Source organism: Pseudochaenichthys georgianus, unplaced genomic scaffold, assembly GCF_902827115.2.
Source record: "Pseudochaenichthys georgianus unplaced genomic scaffold, fPseGeo1.2 scaffold_696_arrow_ctg1, whole genome shotgun sequence".
Classification (NCBI taxonomy): domain Eukaryota; kingdom Metazoa; phylum Chordata; class Actinopteri; order Perciformes; family Channichthyidae; genus Pseudochaenichthys; species Pseudochaenichthys georgianus.
Window position 1 is genome coordinate 6,583 of NW_027263250.1, and position 13,955 is coordinate 20,537.

At 43.3% G+C, this 13,955-nt stretch overlaps 1 protein-coding gene across 1 annotated transcript; it reads left to right on the plus strand.

Annotated features, from left to right (window-relative positions):
* Positions 1 to 288: 288 nt before the first annotated feature.
* LOC117443888 (gonadotropin subunit beta-2-like) lies at positions 289 to 5,966 on the plus strand. Its single transcript, XM_034079698.1, has 3 exons — positions 289 to 373; positions 3,584 to 3,702; positions 5,733 to 5,966. The coding sequence occupies exons 1-3, from the start codon at positions 289 to 291 to the stop codon at positions 5,964 to 5,966; spliced, it is 438 nt and encodes a 145-aa protein (XP_033935589.1).
* Positions 5,967 to 13,955: the final 7,989 nt, after the last annotated feature.

Sequence of the window (13,955 nt, forward strand, 5' to 3'; positions counted from 1 at the left end):
GCGGAGATATTCCCGCGAGAGTGCGGAAAACTTACATGTATTTATTTATTTCAAATGTGAAATGTTACCAATATACTCGCGGACCATTAGGGGGCGCTCACGGACCACCAGTGGCCCGCGGACCACACTTTGAGAAGCACTGGTCTAGTAGACACTTTAATAATGCTTTAAGGATGCCAGGTTGTTATTTTTAAGGATGCCAGGTTGATATTTTTAAGGATGCCAGGTTGTGTGTTTTCACCCTTAACGGACTGCAGTTTTGTGTTTGACGAAGTCTCCTTCAGGACGATGGCTGTTCAGCTCCGAGGAGTGAAGTTCTCCTTCTTGCTGAGTCTGTTTTTGGGAGCTGACATTTGGCCCCCGGCTCCGGCAGGTAACTACAAGTACTTTTATAATATTATATTATACTGTGAGTGTCTTTTGAAAGTCCCTCTGAGCTGCTCACTCTGGGCTTTGAGCAGATTCAATGTTCTATAAGAGAAAATAGCACCAACAATAGTTTGTGAAGCGAATACATTTTCATTTTGTTCTTTAGGCAAGGCAAGTTTATTTAGATAGCACCTTTCAACACAAGGCAAATCAAAGTGCTTTACAACAATGAAAGACATTCAGACAAAGGCTTTTAAAAACAGTAAAAGATAATAAAAGAAACATTAAAAGAAAAAAACATGAATAAAAAGTTACAGTGCAGTTTAAGATGTGAATAGTTCCACTTTACTGATGAACACAACGGCGCAGTTGTGCGACAAAAGCAGCGACAAAAAGAAAAGTCTTCTTGCTGGATTTGAAAGTAGTCAGAGTTGCCAGAGTTGCCAGAGACCTGCAGGTTTCTGGGAGTCTGTTCCAGATGTTTGGAGCATAATAACTGAACGCTGCGTTTAGTCCTGACTCTGGGGACAGAAAAAGGACTTATCGCTCTGTGGATAGAAGCGCCAGTTCAATGCAAAGTACTATAATGTCATAATGATATGGATCGTGATCGGAACATTTAGCAGGCCCGGCTCTAGGATGAAATGACTGAGGGGGCCGTTCAAAAATCAGAGGGGGCCATTTTTTTTTCACAAAAACGAAAAATACTGGCAATTTAGTGAATTGACACACCGAGCTTTTTTCCTTCTCACTGCTCTACAATCTCTTTGCTTCTTTATTGTTATTCCGGATGCACCCGTCTCGTTCTGTTCTGTTGCTCTGATCTTTAATAACAGATAGTACCGCGTCAGGTGGCTGCACTTTGGTTAACAGACTGACATTGATCTCCTCAATGTATAAAGTGACAGGCTTTGTAATCATGCCATAACCTTTTCTCCTCTATCCCTTAACTCGTCTTCCTATACAGATTTACTTACTTACTATCTACTCTCGTCAGGTCAAGATTAAAGGAAGAATTTCTGGTTGATCTTTTATTTTCAGGGTTGAATGTTCAAACCAAGGCCTAAAACCCTGCATGTCATAACCCTAACCCCCCTACCCAGGAAGAGTACACAGGTATGGGTTAGATAAGATGCATTGGGCAGAACTACTTATATTCCCAAATCCCCGATCCAGACAGCCTAACCACTCCCTACCTCAAATCCCTTTAACCTCACTCCTATCTCCTTTCCTAACCATGTTAACTATTCCCTTCCCTTATATCTAAACCTTCACTCTTCCCTCCCTTCGATGTAACCCTTCCCTTCCCCCCATCCTAACCACTCCCCACCTTCTTACCTAATCCAAACCTTCTTCCCTTCTGAACCTAAACCCTAAAAACCTCTCCTACCCCTCACTAGTATTTTATCGCTTACAATCAGTACTCTCTTTTTCTCCATTTCCCCATCTTTTCCTTCCCTCCCTTATGCTATAGTTGTTGTATTCACATTACCCTAAATAAGGTAAAATACTCTCAAAGAACAGCATTGGTTTTATTAAATTAACCAAGATATGAAACATGTGCCCGTGCCTCTCCCCTGCCACCACAAGATGGTGACAGGCGACCTCTATTTCCTTACCTAACCCTAACCCCTACGTGAGTAATATATAAACCAAATGTAATATTGGATAAAATACTTCATTAAGAGCAAAACATCCAGATTCTGAAATAGCTTTTTCCCCCGTCAGACTGCTGAACAGCAAGCAGACCAGTAACATAGAGATTACATTACGCTGTGTGAAGAGCACATATTTGTAATATAGTATGTCTATTTTATTTATATGTATCGTAAGTCTTTATATTTTAAACGCACACTTTATCTTTAATTTTATCTGCACCACGTCACTATTATTTATTTATATGTACAATTTTAGCCAGTTTTTATATTGTGCTGTTCCTGTAAGCCAGTACAACGACATTTCGTTTTAATAGTCCACTCTGTGTCTCGTTGAAATGACAATAAAGTATGTCTATGTCAAATGGACACAGATTCAAAATAAAGTCCCCTGGTTTGTCTCTAGAGTCTAACTGCCATGAGAAAAATCAAATCGATGTTCCAAAATCCGTCACTAGATGTCGCTCATTGTATACGGTTTATATAATACATAACATATTATTATTATAGTAAAAGGGCTCGCTTCGGCAACAACCTGATCCATACAGGCAGCCCTAAATTACGACAAGTAGCCACCATGTGGTGCTGTCTGTAGTTGTCTTCTTGTGTTTTGTTGATTTCTCAAAATTCGGACTTTCCCTCAAAATTCAGACTTTTTCTGAATACTTAAAAATGTTAAATCTCCCTGGTCCCGGCTTGAGCTTCAATCTCAGGATCCATGTGTCTGTGATCCTCTCCAGAATGGAAGTAGTCATCACATACAGAGCATCAGCTAGTTCCTGAGCAGTGTCCTTCACATGCTGATATCCAAGAGAGGGAGTCACACAGTCACAAGATGGAGGAATACCGGTTCTTGTCGGAAATCATACATCCTGCTGTCATGAACAAATCGTTTTTCTCTAAATCGTAAAAATCTGACTTTTTCTAAAAATGTTGACTTTTTTCTCAAAAATCTGACTTTTACAATTTTTTTTTACTTTTTGTCAAAAATTAGACTTTTTCTCAAAAATTTGACTTTTTTCAAAGACTCTAAGAATTCTGACTTTTTCTCAAAATCTCAAAAATGTTAAATCTCCCTGGTCCCCGGCTTGAGCTTCAGCCTCTGATCCATGTATCTGTGATCCTCTCCAGAAGGGAAGGAGTCATCACATACAGAGCATCACCTAGTTCCTGAGCAGAGTCCTTCACATGCTGATATCAAAGAGGGAGTTACAGCCACAAGATGGAGGAATAGAAAGCAGTATTCAATGTTTACTTCAGATTAGCTCCACGTCAGAAATGAGCATGCTTGATGTCTCTCTCCATAGAGGCTGAGTCATCATGTTAACCACATCTAGGTCATCACACATCCTGTCATGTTCACAGCTACATGTCCACTATGTTTGTATATTATGTACATGTATGCGGAACTGCTGGACGGAGCCCAGAACAAATGTCCTTACGGGGACAATAAAGTATATCGTATCGTATCGTACAGTTGAGATACCTTTGTTAGCATGCTACTCTCATGCTGGAAGAGGACACTCAGGATTTTCCCCAACAAACCTCTGCCTCCTCAGTTGCCTTCCAGCTGCCTCTCTGTCACCTGGTGAATCAGACGATTTCTCTGGAGAAGGACGGCTGTCCGAAGTGTCATCAAGTGGAGACGACCATCTGCAGCGGATACTGCCCCACCAAGGTACTGTGGGAACAGTGGGGGTAATCATCAACACCCCCTGTCTCTGTTCAAAGAGACTGCATCTCTACAACGTGAGACATTAAGGGGTATCATGTGGCTGGCAAGAGCTCTGAGAGAATATAATACGGTTATTATACGGTTACATGCCGCGTTACAAAAGCACATTGCCCATAACCGACATGTCCCACAATGCATCTCATTTCGTGACATGCGCACTGAAGAGACTTGCAATTATTTGCCCGAGACTTCTGCTTTGAGACGAAGTTAATTATGAAGTTATTACCCTATCCGATAGTAATCAATAATGTGATATAATACATTATTGTATATATATTTATATATGTGTATATTTTATATAGTCATAAAGTTACAACTGGCTAACGTGGCCCGTGATGAAATTGAGTTTGACCAGTGGCGTTTTTGTACAAAAGTGGTGGGGCACGAAAAACTTAGATGTTTACATACAAGCTTCTGGTGCTTTTTTAAACACGTAAACAAATAGCTGGCTATCCGTGGTTCCGATAGGGGGGGGGGGGGTGTCGCTCTAATGCAGGGGTGTCAAACTCAAAGTGGGTAGTCGAGGGCCGGACCGGTTCAATGTTTATATATATTTTAACGAACTTATTACATTACATGTCAATTGTTAGACGGTTTTATCCAAAGCGACTTACATACATTCGGTACTGTGGACAATCCCCCCAGGGTTAGGGTTAGCTTTTCCTCGGTCATTTCTTATGATTACATTTTTCAAAAAAAACAAACAATTCCCCTCAGAGAGAAACCAAACATGCCCTGTTGTCGTGAGAGAGAAAGTGCAGAAGGAAGCATCCATTAAAGTCAAGTTGCTGCTCTGAGATGCTAGCTCAGACACTTGGCATCTCATCTCGGGTGCAAGGTCATCAATGTTTGGGGTCCGGCTCTGAGCGGAGGAGACCCTCAGGATGGAGAGAAGGTGCAATATACCGGAGGGCCAGATCTAATAGTAGTTAGAAATTATCCTGCGGGCCGAAATCAAAACCACCACGGGCCGGATTTGGCCCCCGGGCCTCGGGTTTGACACATGTGCTCTAATGGGACTCCCTGATAGTTGAACATCGACGCTAAAGCCCCCCCCCACCGCGTTGATACTGACGCCAAGGGATCCTGTCGTATAGGACGAGTTGGGAGGGAGAATGTGTAGTACATGATATACATTTGCTTGACAAAAACGTGTGTTATAGTGAAGTAAAAGTCGTGATAGAGGCTTGCTTGTCAACATCCAGGTATTTCTGCACTGGTGGGCCGTGTTAACAAGACCATGGCACAATATCAATCCATCCAGCAGAGCAATAGCCAATCGGCGAAACACAGACGATCAACAACATATATGACAGAACATGAACTTACCAAAGCTGAAGTAGACGGTCAACCTCATTCATTTTCTTTCCATTTGACTGATTGTAATCGCTGTACGCTGCTTTCCTCTCGTCTCCTCTTCACACACTACACTTTTCGTGGCACCCATACTTACTGTACAGCCAATCAGCTCTGAATGATGTGAGATGACGTATGGTGGGTATGGCAGCTCAGTGCCCCTATGGTGATTCTGTTTTTGCCACACACATTGAATAGAAAAAGACTCTGAGCATGCGCAGTGTAGTTTTTACAGCACCCATTCATTTTGACAACAGAGGGAGGGGCTCAACACGGCTCAACAGGCACACTGTAGACACTAATTAGAAGAACACAGACTAAAACAGCAATGTACAGACAAATCAGATGATTAAACATGATCGTAAAATATATTTTAAGATGTATTCTTTTGCATTTAAAAAATATATATTATTTTAACTACTTATTGCTGCCACTAGGTGGGGCTGTGCCACTGAGTCTGAGACCCATGTATTAGAGGCTCTATTGAAACCAATACAGATATACATATCGGCAGATAAACAACACGTGAAAAACAGTGAATATATTCGGAAAATGTTCGGATGTGTAAAGTTGATTTGTTTATATATAATTTGTAAGTGAATAATATTCCCCCCCAGGACCCTGTCATCAAGTCCCGGTCTAGCAAAGTGTACCAGCATGTGTGCACGTACCACGACTACCACTACGTGACCTTTGACCTCCCTGACTGCCCCCCCGGCATCGACCCGTCCGTCTCCTACCCGGTCGCTCTGAGCTGCCACTGCGGCCGCTGCAGCATGAAGACGTCCGACTGCACCTTCGAGGGTCTGAGGCCCAACTTCTGCATGAACGACATCACTTTCTACTACTAGAGTCACAAGACCTGCATGAACGACGTCCCTTTCTACTAGAGTCACAAGAATACATGAACGATGTCCCTTTCTACTAGAGTCACAAGAATACATGAACGATGTCCCTTTCTACTAGAGACATCAACACATGCAATAAGCTGAGGAAGAACTGTGTGACTGTTCAGCATCAACTGTAGTAAATAAAGAGTGTGACCTTTATCAGTGGAAATGTGTATTTTATATTTCAAGTTTCGAGGATTAATTGTCATGTGCACATTAGCTACAGAGTAGATATGGTTCCTCCAACAGAGCAACATGAATATATATAGGATATAAAACAAATACAACTGATAAAATAGTGCATAGACAGCCCTTTCTGAATGATTAGTTGCAGCATTTAATAACTGGAACATTCACACACTGATATGACATTAAGCTGCATCATAAATGATTACAAATGATTCTACTGACACCAAAAACCTGCATGAACGACGTCCCTTTCTACTAGAGTCACAAGAACTGCATGAACGACGTCCCTTTCTACTAGAGTCACAAGAACTGCATGAACGAGGTCCCTTTCTACTAGAGTCACAAGAATACATGAACGACGTCCCTTTCTACTAGAGTCACAAGAACTGCATGAACGAGGTCCCTTTCTACTAGAGTCACAAGAATACATGAACGACGTCCCTTTCTACTAGAGTCACAAGAACTGCATGAACGACGTCCCTTTCTACTAGAGTCACAAGAATACATGAACGACGTCCCTTTCTACTAGAGTCACAAGAATACATGAACGATGTCCCTTTCTACTAGAGTCACAAGAACTACATGAACGACGTCCCTTTCTACTAGAGTCACAAGAACTGCATGAACGATGTCCCTTTCTACTAGAGTCACAAGAATACATGAACGACGTCCCTTTCTACTAGAGTCACAAGAATACATGAACGACGTCCCTTTCTACTAGAGTCACAAGAACTGCATGAACGACGTCCCTTTCTACTAGAGTCACAAGAATACATGAACGACGTCCCTTTCTACTAGAGTCACAAGAATACATGAACGATGTCCCTTTCTACTAGAGTCACAAGAATACATGAACGACGTCCCTTTCTACTAGAGTCACAAGAACTGCATGAACGACGTCCCTTTCTACTAGAGTCACAAGAATACATGAACGACGTCCCTTTCTACTAGAGTCACAAGAATACATGAACGATGTCCCTTTCTACTAGAGTCACAAGAATACATGAACGACGTCCCTTTCTACTAGAGTCACAAGAATACATGAACGACGTCCCTTTCTACTAGAGTCACAAGAATACATGAACGATGTCCCTTTCTACTAGAGTCACAAGAAATACATGAACGACGTCCCTTTCTACTAGAGTCACAAGAATACATGAACGACGTCCCTTTCTACTAGAGTCACAAGAATACATGAACGATGTCCCTTTCTACTAGAGTCACAAGAACTACATGAACGACGTCCCTTTCTACTAGAGTCACAAGAATACATGAACGACGTCCCTTTCTACTAGAGTCACAAGAATACATGAACGATGTCCCTTTCTACTAGAGTCACAAGAAATACATGAACGACGTCCCTTTCTACTAGAGTCACAAGAACTGCATGAACGACGTCCCTTTCTACTAGAGTCACAAGAATACATGAACGATGTCCCTTTCTACTAGAGTCACAAGAATACATGAACGACGTCCCTTTCTACTAGAGTCACAAGAATACATGAACGATGTCCCTTTCTACTAGAGTCACAAGAATACATGAACGACGTCCCTTTCTACTAGAGTCACAAGAATACATGAACGACGTCCCTTTCTACTAGAGTCACAAGAACTACATGAACGATGTCCCTTTCTACTAGAGTCACAAGAACTACATGAACGATGTCCCTTTCTACTAGAGTCACAAGAACTGCATGAACGACGTCCCTTTCTACTAGAGTCACAAGAATACATGAACGACGTCCCTTTCTACTAGAGTCACAAGAATACATGAACGACGTCCCTTTCTACTAGAGTCACAAGAATACATGAACGATGTCCCTTTCTACTAGAGTCACAAGAACTGCATGAACGATGTCCCTTTCTACTAGAGTCACAAGAACTGCATGAACGACGTCCCTTTCTACTAGAGTCACAAGAACTACATGAACGACGTCCCTTTCTACTAGAGTCACAAGAATACATGAACGATGTCCCTTTCTACTAGAGTCACAAGAATACATGAACGATGTCCCTTTCTACTAGAGTCACAAGAATACATGAACGATGTCCCTTTCTACTAGAGTCACAAGAATACATGAACGATGTCCCTTTCTACTAGAGTCACAAGAACTACATGAACGACGTCCCTTTCTACTAGAGTCACAAGAATACATGAACGACGTCCCTTTCTACTAGAGTCACAAGAACTACACGAACGACGTCCCTTTCTACTAGAGTCACAAGAATACATGAACGATGTCCCTTTCTACTAGAGTCACAAGAACTGCATGAACGACGTCCCTTTCTACTAGAGTCACAAGAATACATGAACGACGTCCCTTTCTACTAGAGTCACAAGAACTACACGAACGACGTCCCTTTCTACTAGAGTCACAAGAATACATGAACGACGTCCCTTTCTACTAGAGTCACAAGAACTACATGAACGATGTCCCTTTCTACTAGAGTCACAAGAACTACATGAACGACGTCCCTTTCTACTAGAGTCACAAGAATACATGAACGACGTCCCTTTCTACTAGAGTCACAAGAACTACATGAACGACGTCCCTTTCTACTAGAGTCACAAGAACTGCATGAACGACGTCCCTTTCTACTAGAGTCACAAGAATACATGAACGACGTCCCTTTCTACTAGAGTCACAAGAACTACACGAACGACGTCCCTTTCTACTAGAGTCACAAGAATACATGAACGACGTCCCTTTCTACTAGAGTCACAAGAACTACATGAACGATGTCCCTTTCTACTAGAGTCACAAGAACTACATGAACGACGTCCCTTTCTACTAGAGTCACAAGAACTACATGAACGACGTCCCTTTCTACGAGAGTCACAAGAACTGCATGAACGACGTCCCTTTCTACTAGAGTCACAAGAATACATGAACGACGTGCCTTTCTACTAGAGTCACAAGAATACATGAACGACGTGCCTTTCTACTAGAGTCACAAGAATACATGAACGACGTCCCTTTCTACTAGAGTCACAAGAATACATGAACGACGTCCCTTTCTACTAGAGTCACAAGAATACATGAACGATGTCCCTTTCTACTAGAGTCACAAGAACTGCATGAAGCACGCTGAGGAAGAACTGTGTGAGTGTTCAGCATCAACTGGTGAATAAAGAGTGTATCAGTGGAAATGTGTATTTCCTGTTTCTAGTCCGAGGCTTTCTTGTCATGTGCACATTAGCAACAGAGTAGATATGGCAATGAAACACTTTAGCACCTTTAATACACTGAGGGGTTTCCATCTGGAGGGTGAAACCCCTTTAGCTCCACATTTCAGATTCCTCATTCGGGGAAGCGGGAAAGTCTTTTGACCGTGTTCTTTTTGTTCTTTTTGATACCGATCACTTTTATTTACTCCGAAGCGAGGAAATGTGTCCTCCTGTTTCTATGCCGTCTGGACCGATGAATAAAGCTGATCTGATTCAACAACGATCTCCTCTCAATCTGTTTGGACACAAAGAGAGGCGCGTCACAACCCACAACCCCGACAGAGGGCGCTATTCCATGTAGACACGGATTAAAACACCACACACACACACAGGGGTTACATTGGGCCGGGGCCGTCCGTCCGTCATCACCCTCGCACATTTCTCATATGTTTACAAAACACGATATATATGTTAAAACTTTTCTCGTTCTTAATATAGACTATATTTAGGGTCGATATGTGTTGACTTTACTTTAAAATAGCAGATCTCTGTGACCGGATATAGTTTGTCGGCTTAGTGAGCGAGTGTCTCTGCTCTGTGCGTGTGTGCATGTGTGTGTGTGTGTGTGTGTGTGTGTGTGTGTGTGTGTGTGTGTGTGTGTGTGTGTGTGTGTGTGTGTGTGTGTGTGCGTGTGTGTGTGTGTTTGTACACAGTTTAGTTTACAGTGACACATACTTTTGAGCATACTCGCGCAGCCCTACAAACGACCTGAGATGTCCTCATGGTACCAAAGCGCTAAAACAAAATTACAAACATCACAAAACAAACTGGTCAGACTACTGCTTGACCTTACTTCTAGAACCCGCCTCACCCCTGCCCACTTTGACAACCGAGGATGGCTTAGACGACAGAGTACAGCAACTTGCATTGGGCATGGTCTACAAGATACACTACACCACTAAGGTACCTATATACCAGGGTTTCCGTTAGCCGGTAATTACCGGTTTTTAGCTGGTAACATTTATAAAAAAACGGTAAATTCAAAACCTGACGGTCAAAATGTCTGGTAATAATTAGGGAGGCTCCGATCGATCGGCCGCCGGTCATTATCGGCCGATATTCACTCTTAATAGTTTGATCGGTGCTCTCTATAAAGGCCGATCAGGAGAGCTGGATCTGAGCGATATGGACATAAACGCGAGTGAAGTTTAACCGGACGCAAGAGAGAGATCAGATCGGCTGCTGAGTCTGACCGAGACACGCAGCTCTGCATGATCACCTGAAGCCCCGCCCTCTGTTTAGCGAGCTGCATGAGAAACTGACGTGCTGTCAGGAGAGAGAGGGAGAGAGAGAGAGAGAGAGGGAGGGAGAGAGAGAGAGAGAGAGAGAGAGAGAGAGGGAGAGGGAGAGGGAGGGAGAGAGAGGGAGAGGGAGGGAGAGAGAGAGGGAGGGAGAGAGGATCCGTTTCTCCCGTGTTATTATTCAAAGTTGATGTAAACTTCTGAATAATGTACGTTATCTACTACAAGTAGTTTGTTTGAATGTAATAATTATGTTGTTTGTTGTTTGTGGAATAATTTATTGAAAAATGAATCTGAATTTTTCGATCTGTTACGATTATAAACTGAAGCAATATAAAAATGAGCCCCGTGAACTGAGTTTTAAACTGAAGCATATCTGCTCATAGTCCGGTAATTACCTGCTAACGGAAACTCTGCTACACAACTCTTATTATTATTGAAATATGACCGGTAAGTTTCAAATTAGTCCGGTAAAATAAATTCTGCCCGGACATTTGACCGGCGAGAAAAAATCCTAGCGGAAACCCTGCTATGTACATGTCAAAATACTTCCCAAAGGTCAGTGAATACCACGACCACAACACCAGAGGGAGCTCCACAGATCATGTTAAACCCAGATTTCATTTCATTTCATTTCAAACCTTTATTTATACAGATAAAATCCCATTGAGATCATTGATCTCTTTTCCAAAAGATTTGGCTCAAACAAGGGACGAAACACGTTTCGTAATTATGCCACAACAATGTGGAACGCCGTACCCACAGCTGTAAAGGAATGTGAATCACTACCCACCTTCAAAGCTTCTCTAAAAGAGCACCTACGGGAGACTGCAATTCGAAACTGGCCCCTGTAAATGTCCAAACCTCCTACAATATACAGCCCCCCCCCCCCCCCTATATACTCTATGTGTTCGACTCTCTTTGTACTCACAAACAAATCACTCCCCTTTAAACTCTATTCTTGTTATTTTTAACAACGTTTGTGTTGCTGTCATATATTATTTTATACCTGTTTTTCATTTAGTCTCATTAATAACTATAATCATATCAAGGTGTGCCTTAACCTCACTGAGCTGAGGTTATTTGAGCCTCTCAGGAGAGAGCTCTCTTTCACCTGGTTGTAGAAAAGCTCTTTAAATTCGTTAGCATAGCTAGCTAACCAGATGCTAACAACAACAGATCGCCACTGTGCTTACAACTAAAGACACAGCCACGCAAACACTGCGGCATGTGTACGGCTCCTTATGGGTACTGCAATATTTGAAGGGCTGGAGCGGCGTTCCGGTGCTCTCTGTCAGCACTCCTTTCAGACGAGACATATACCACGTGAAGACACGTTACGCTCGTGTTGTGTTCATGAACCTGTCCTTGGCCAGGAAAAACAGGTACTCGTTTGTTTAATTATTTTTGCGGTCTAGATTTCTTCTTCTTTTTTTAAGTGAGAAGTTGTCCATCAGTCGGACTGACGGACGGACGGACTCCCCCCCCCCCCCCACCCCCAAAATGAAAACTCTTCGGTTCTCCACGAATTCCATGGTCCATGTTGTATAAGACAGGCGTCCAATCTGGAGGCTTCTCTTCCCTGAACCCAGAGCCAGGGCCCGGCAGCACCGCCGTGTCTTCCACTGAGAGACAGATCACCTCCTGCAGCTGATCCTCTAGTCTCACTGCTACACACTGCTGTGGGTCGGTCAGCAGACCGGTGTGTCCCCGAGGTCAGCTGGCGAGGTATTGGATACACGTAGAGCCGATGTGTTCGTCACCACTTGGTATCTTCCTCTATCTTTGTCCATCACTGATGCCGTATCGTCCCCAAGAACTCTGGTCCATATTCTCTGTTCATGTCGATAATCCCGTTTGAGCCACTGGACCTCCAGGTGGTCAGCTGCTCCACGACAAGGCAGGTCTTTTGTTTCTTCATCTCTCATGAGTTCACCTCTGGGCTCAGCTGTGGTGTTTCTCTCGTGAGTCGCTTTGCCCTCAGTCCAGCACTCCTCTCGGTACAGGCCGGAGTCTGAACGGGTCAGGTTCTGGGTCTCGTAGGAAGAGGTATCGGCCACGCTGACGAGTCGTTGTTTCAGGTCTTCAGGTACTGAGGAGTTCTGGTTCCAGAGGGCAGAGGTGTTCCACAGGACCAGCTTCTCCTCAGCAGCACATCTGGAGATCAGGCAGGAGCCGGCCTCCTCCGGGAGCTCGAAGGTGAGAGAGTCGCTTTCCTCTCGGAGGACGATGAGGTCTTCAGCGTGGATGTTGCTGATGAGAGCGAGCAGCAGCACGGAGAGCTCTGAGACGGCAGCCATTCTGCTCCGAGGTTTCCTCCAGAGTGTTGTGCAAACACCGCTCACTCATAAGATCTGTATCAACCCTCAGCAACAGCGTCTCATTGGTGGACCGGAAACACGACTTCTTTATCTCATCGTGAGTGGAAACTCTGAAGGGTTCGAGTTATCTCTGGTTTGGACTTACCTCAAAGCCACGCTCTTCGTGTCTTCTGATCTGAACGTGTTGATATCTTGAGTTTGCTGCACAGGAAGACTTTGATCTGATGGTTGGAGTTGAGGGGGTCCAGACCCCAGTTTGGGGACTGGGGCTGTGAGGTAGAGAGGTTTCTACCAATGGAAGGGTTGGGGTTTGATCCCAGCGCCTGCAGTCAATATATCGATGTTTACTTCATTTCATTTCCATCTTTATTTCAAACGAAAAAAACAAATAAAAAATATCAAAAGTGAAAATCAGAATACCGTATTGTTAGAATACGTATTTATCAATAATCATAATAATATTTATATATTCAACACAAATGTTGATATTAATAATAATAATGAATCCTAGTGTCCGATGGGAGCTGGAGGAAGCATGCTCATTGATCCCTACTTACTGCTGATCAGTGATTATCCTTTCAATCATGTCTGCAAGTTATTCCTTCTCACATCTTTACAATCACTTCTCCTCTTCAATCTCCTTTCTTCATCCTCATGCTTCTCCAAAGAAGAGTTTCTGTGCATCCTTCAAAGTGAATGCTATGTGTGCTTTGTCTGAACTCCTGCTCCAAAGCGCTCCATGAACCCCCCCACAGAGTCCTTCTGACCTTGAGTTGTTTCAGACCTCCTCTCAGATGAGACCCCCCTCTCTGTCTGTGAACCACGTCTGTAGTCCTAGCTAGTCGATGATCTCTTGCTCTGCACACGATGCACTTTGAAGTGTAACAGATCAGTGACCTCCAGTGTGTGTGACTTCAAGAATAACGAAGAGTGAGTTCAAGATATCCAACATTATACTCTTACAGCCCTT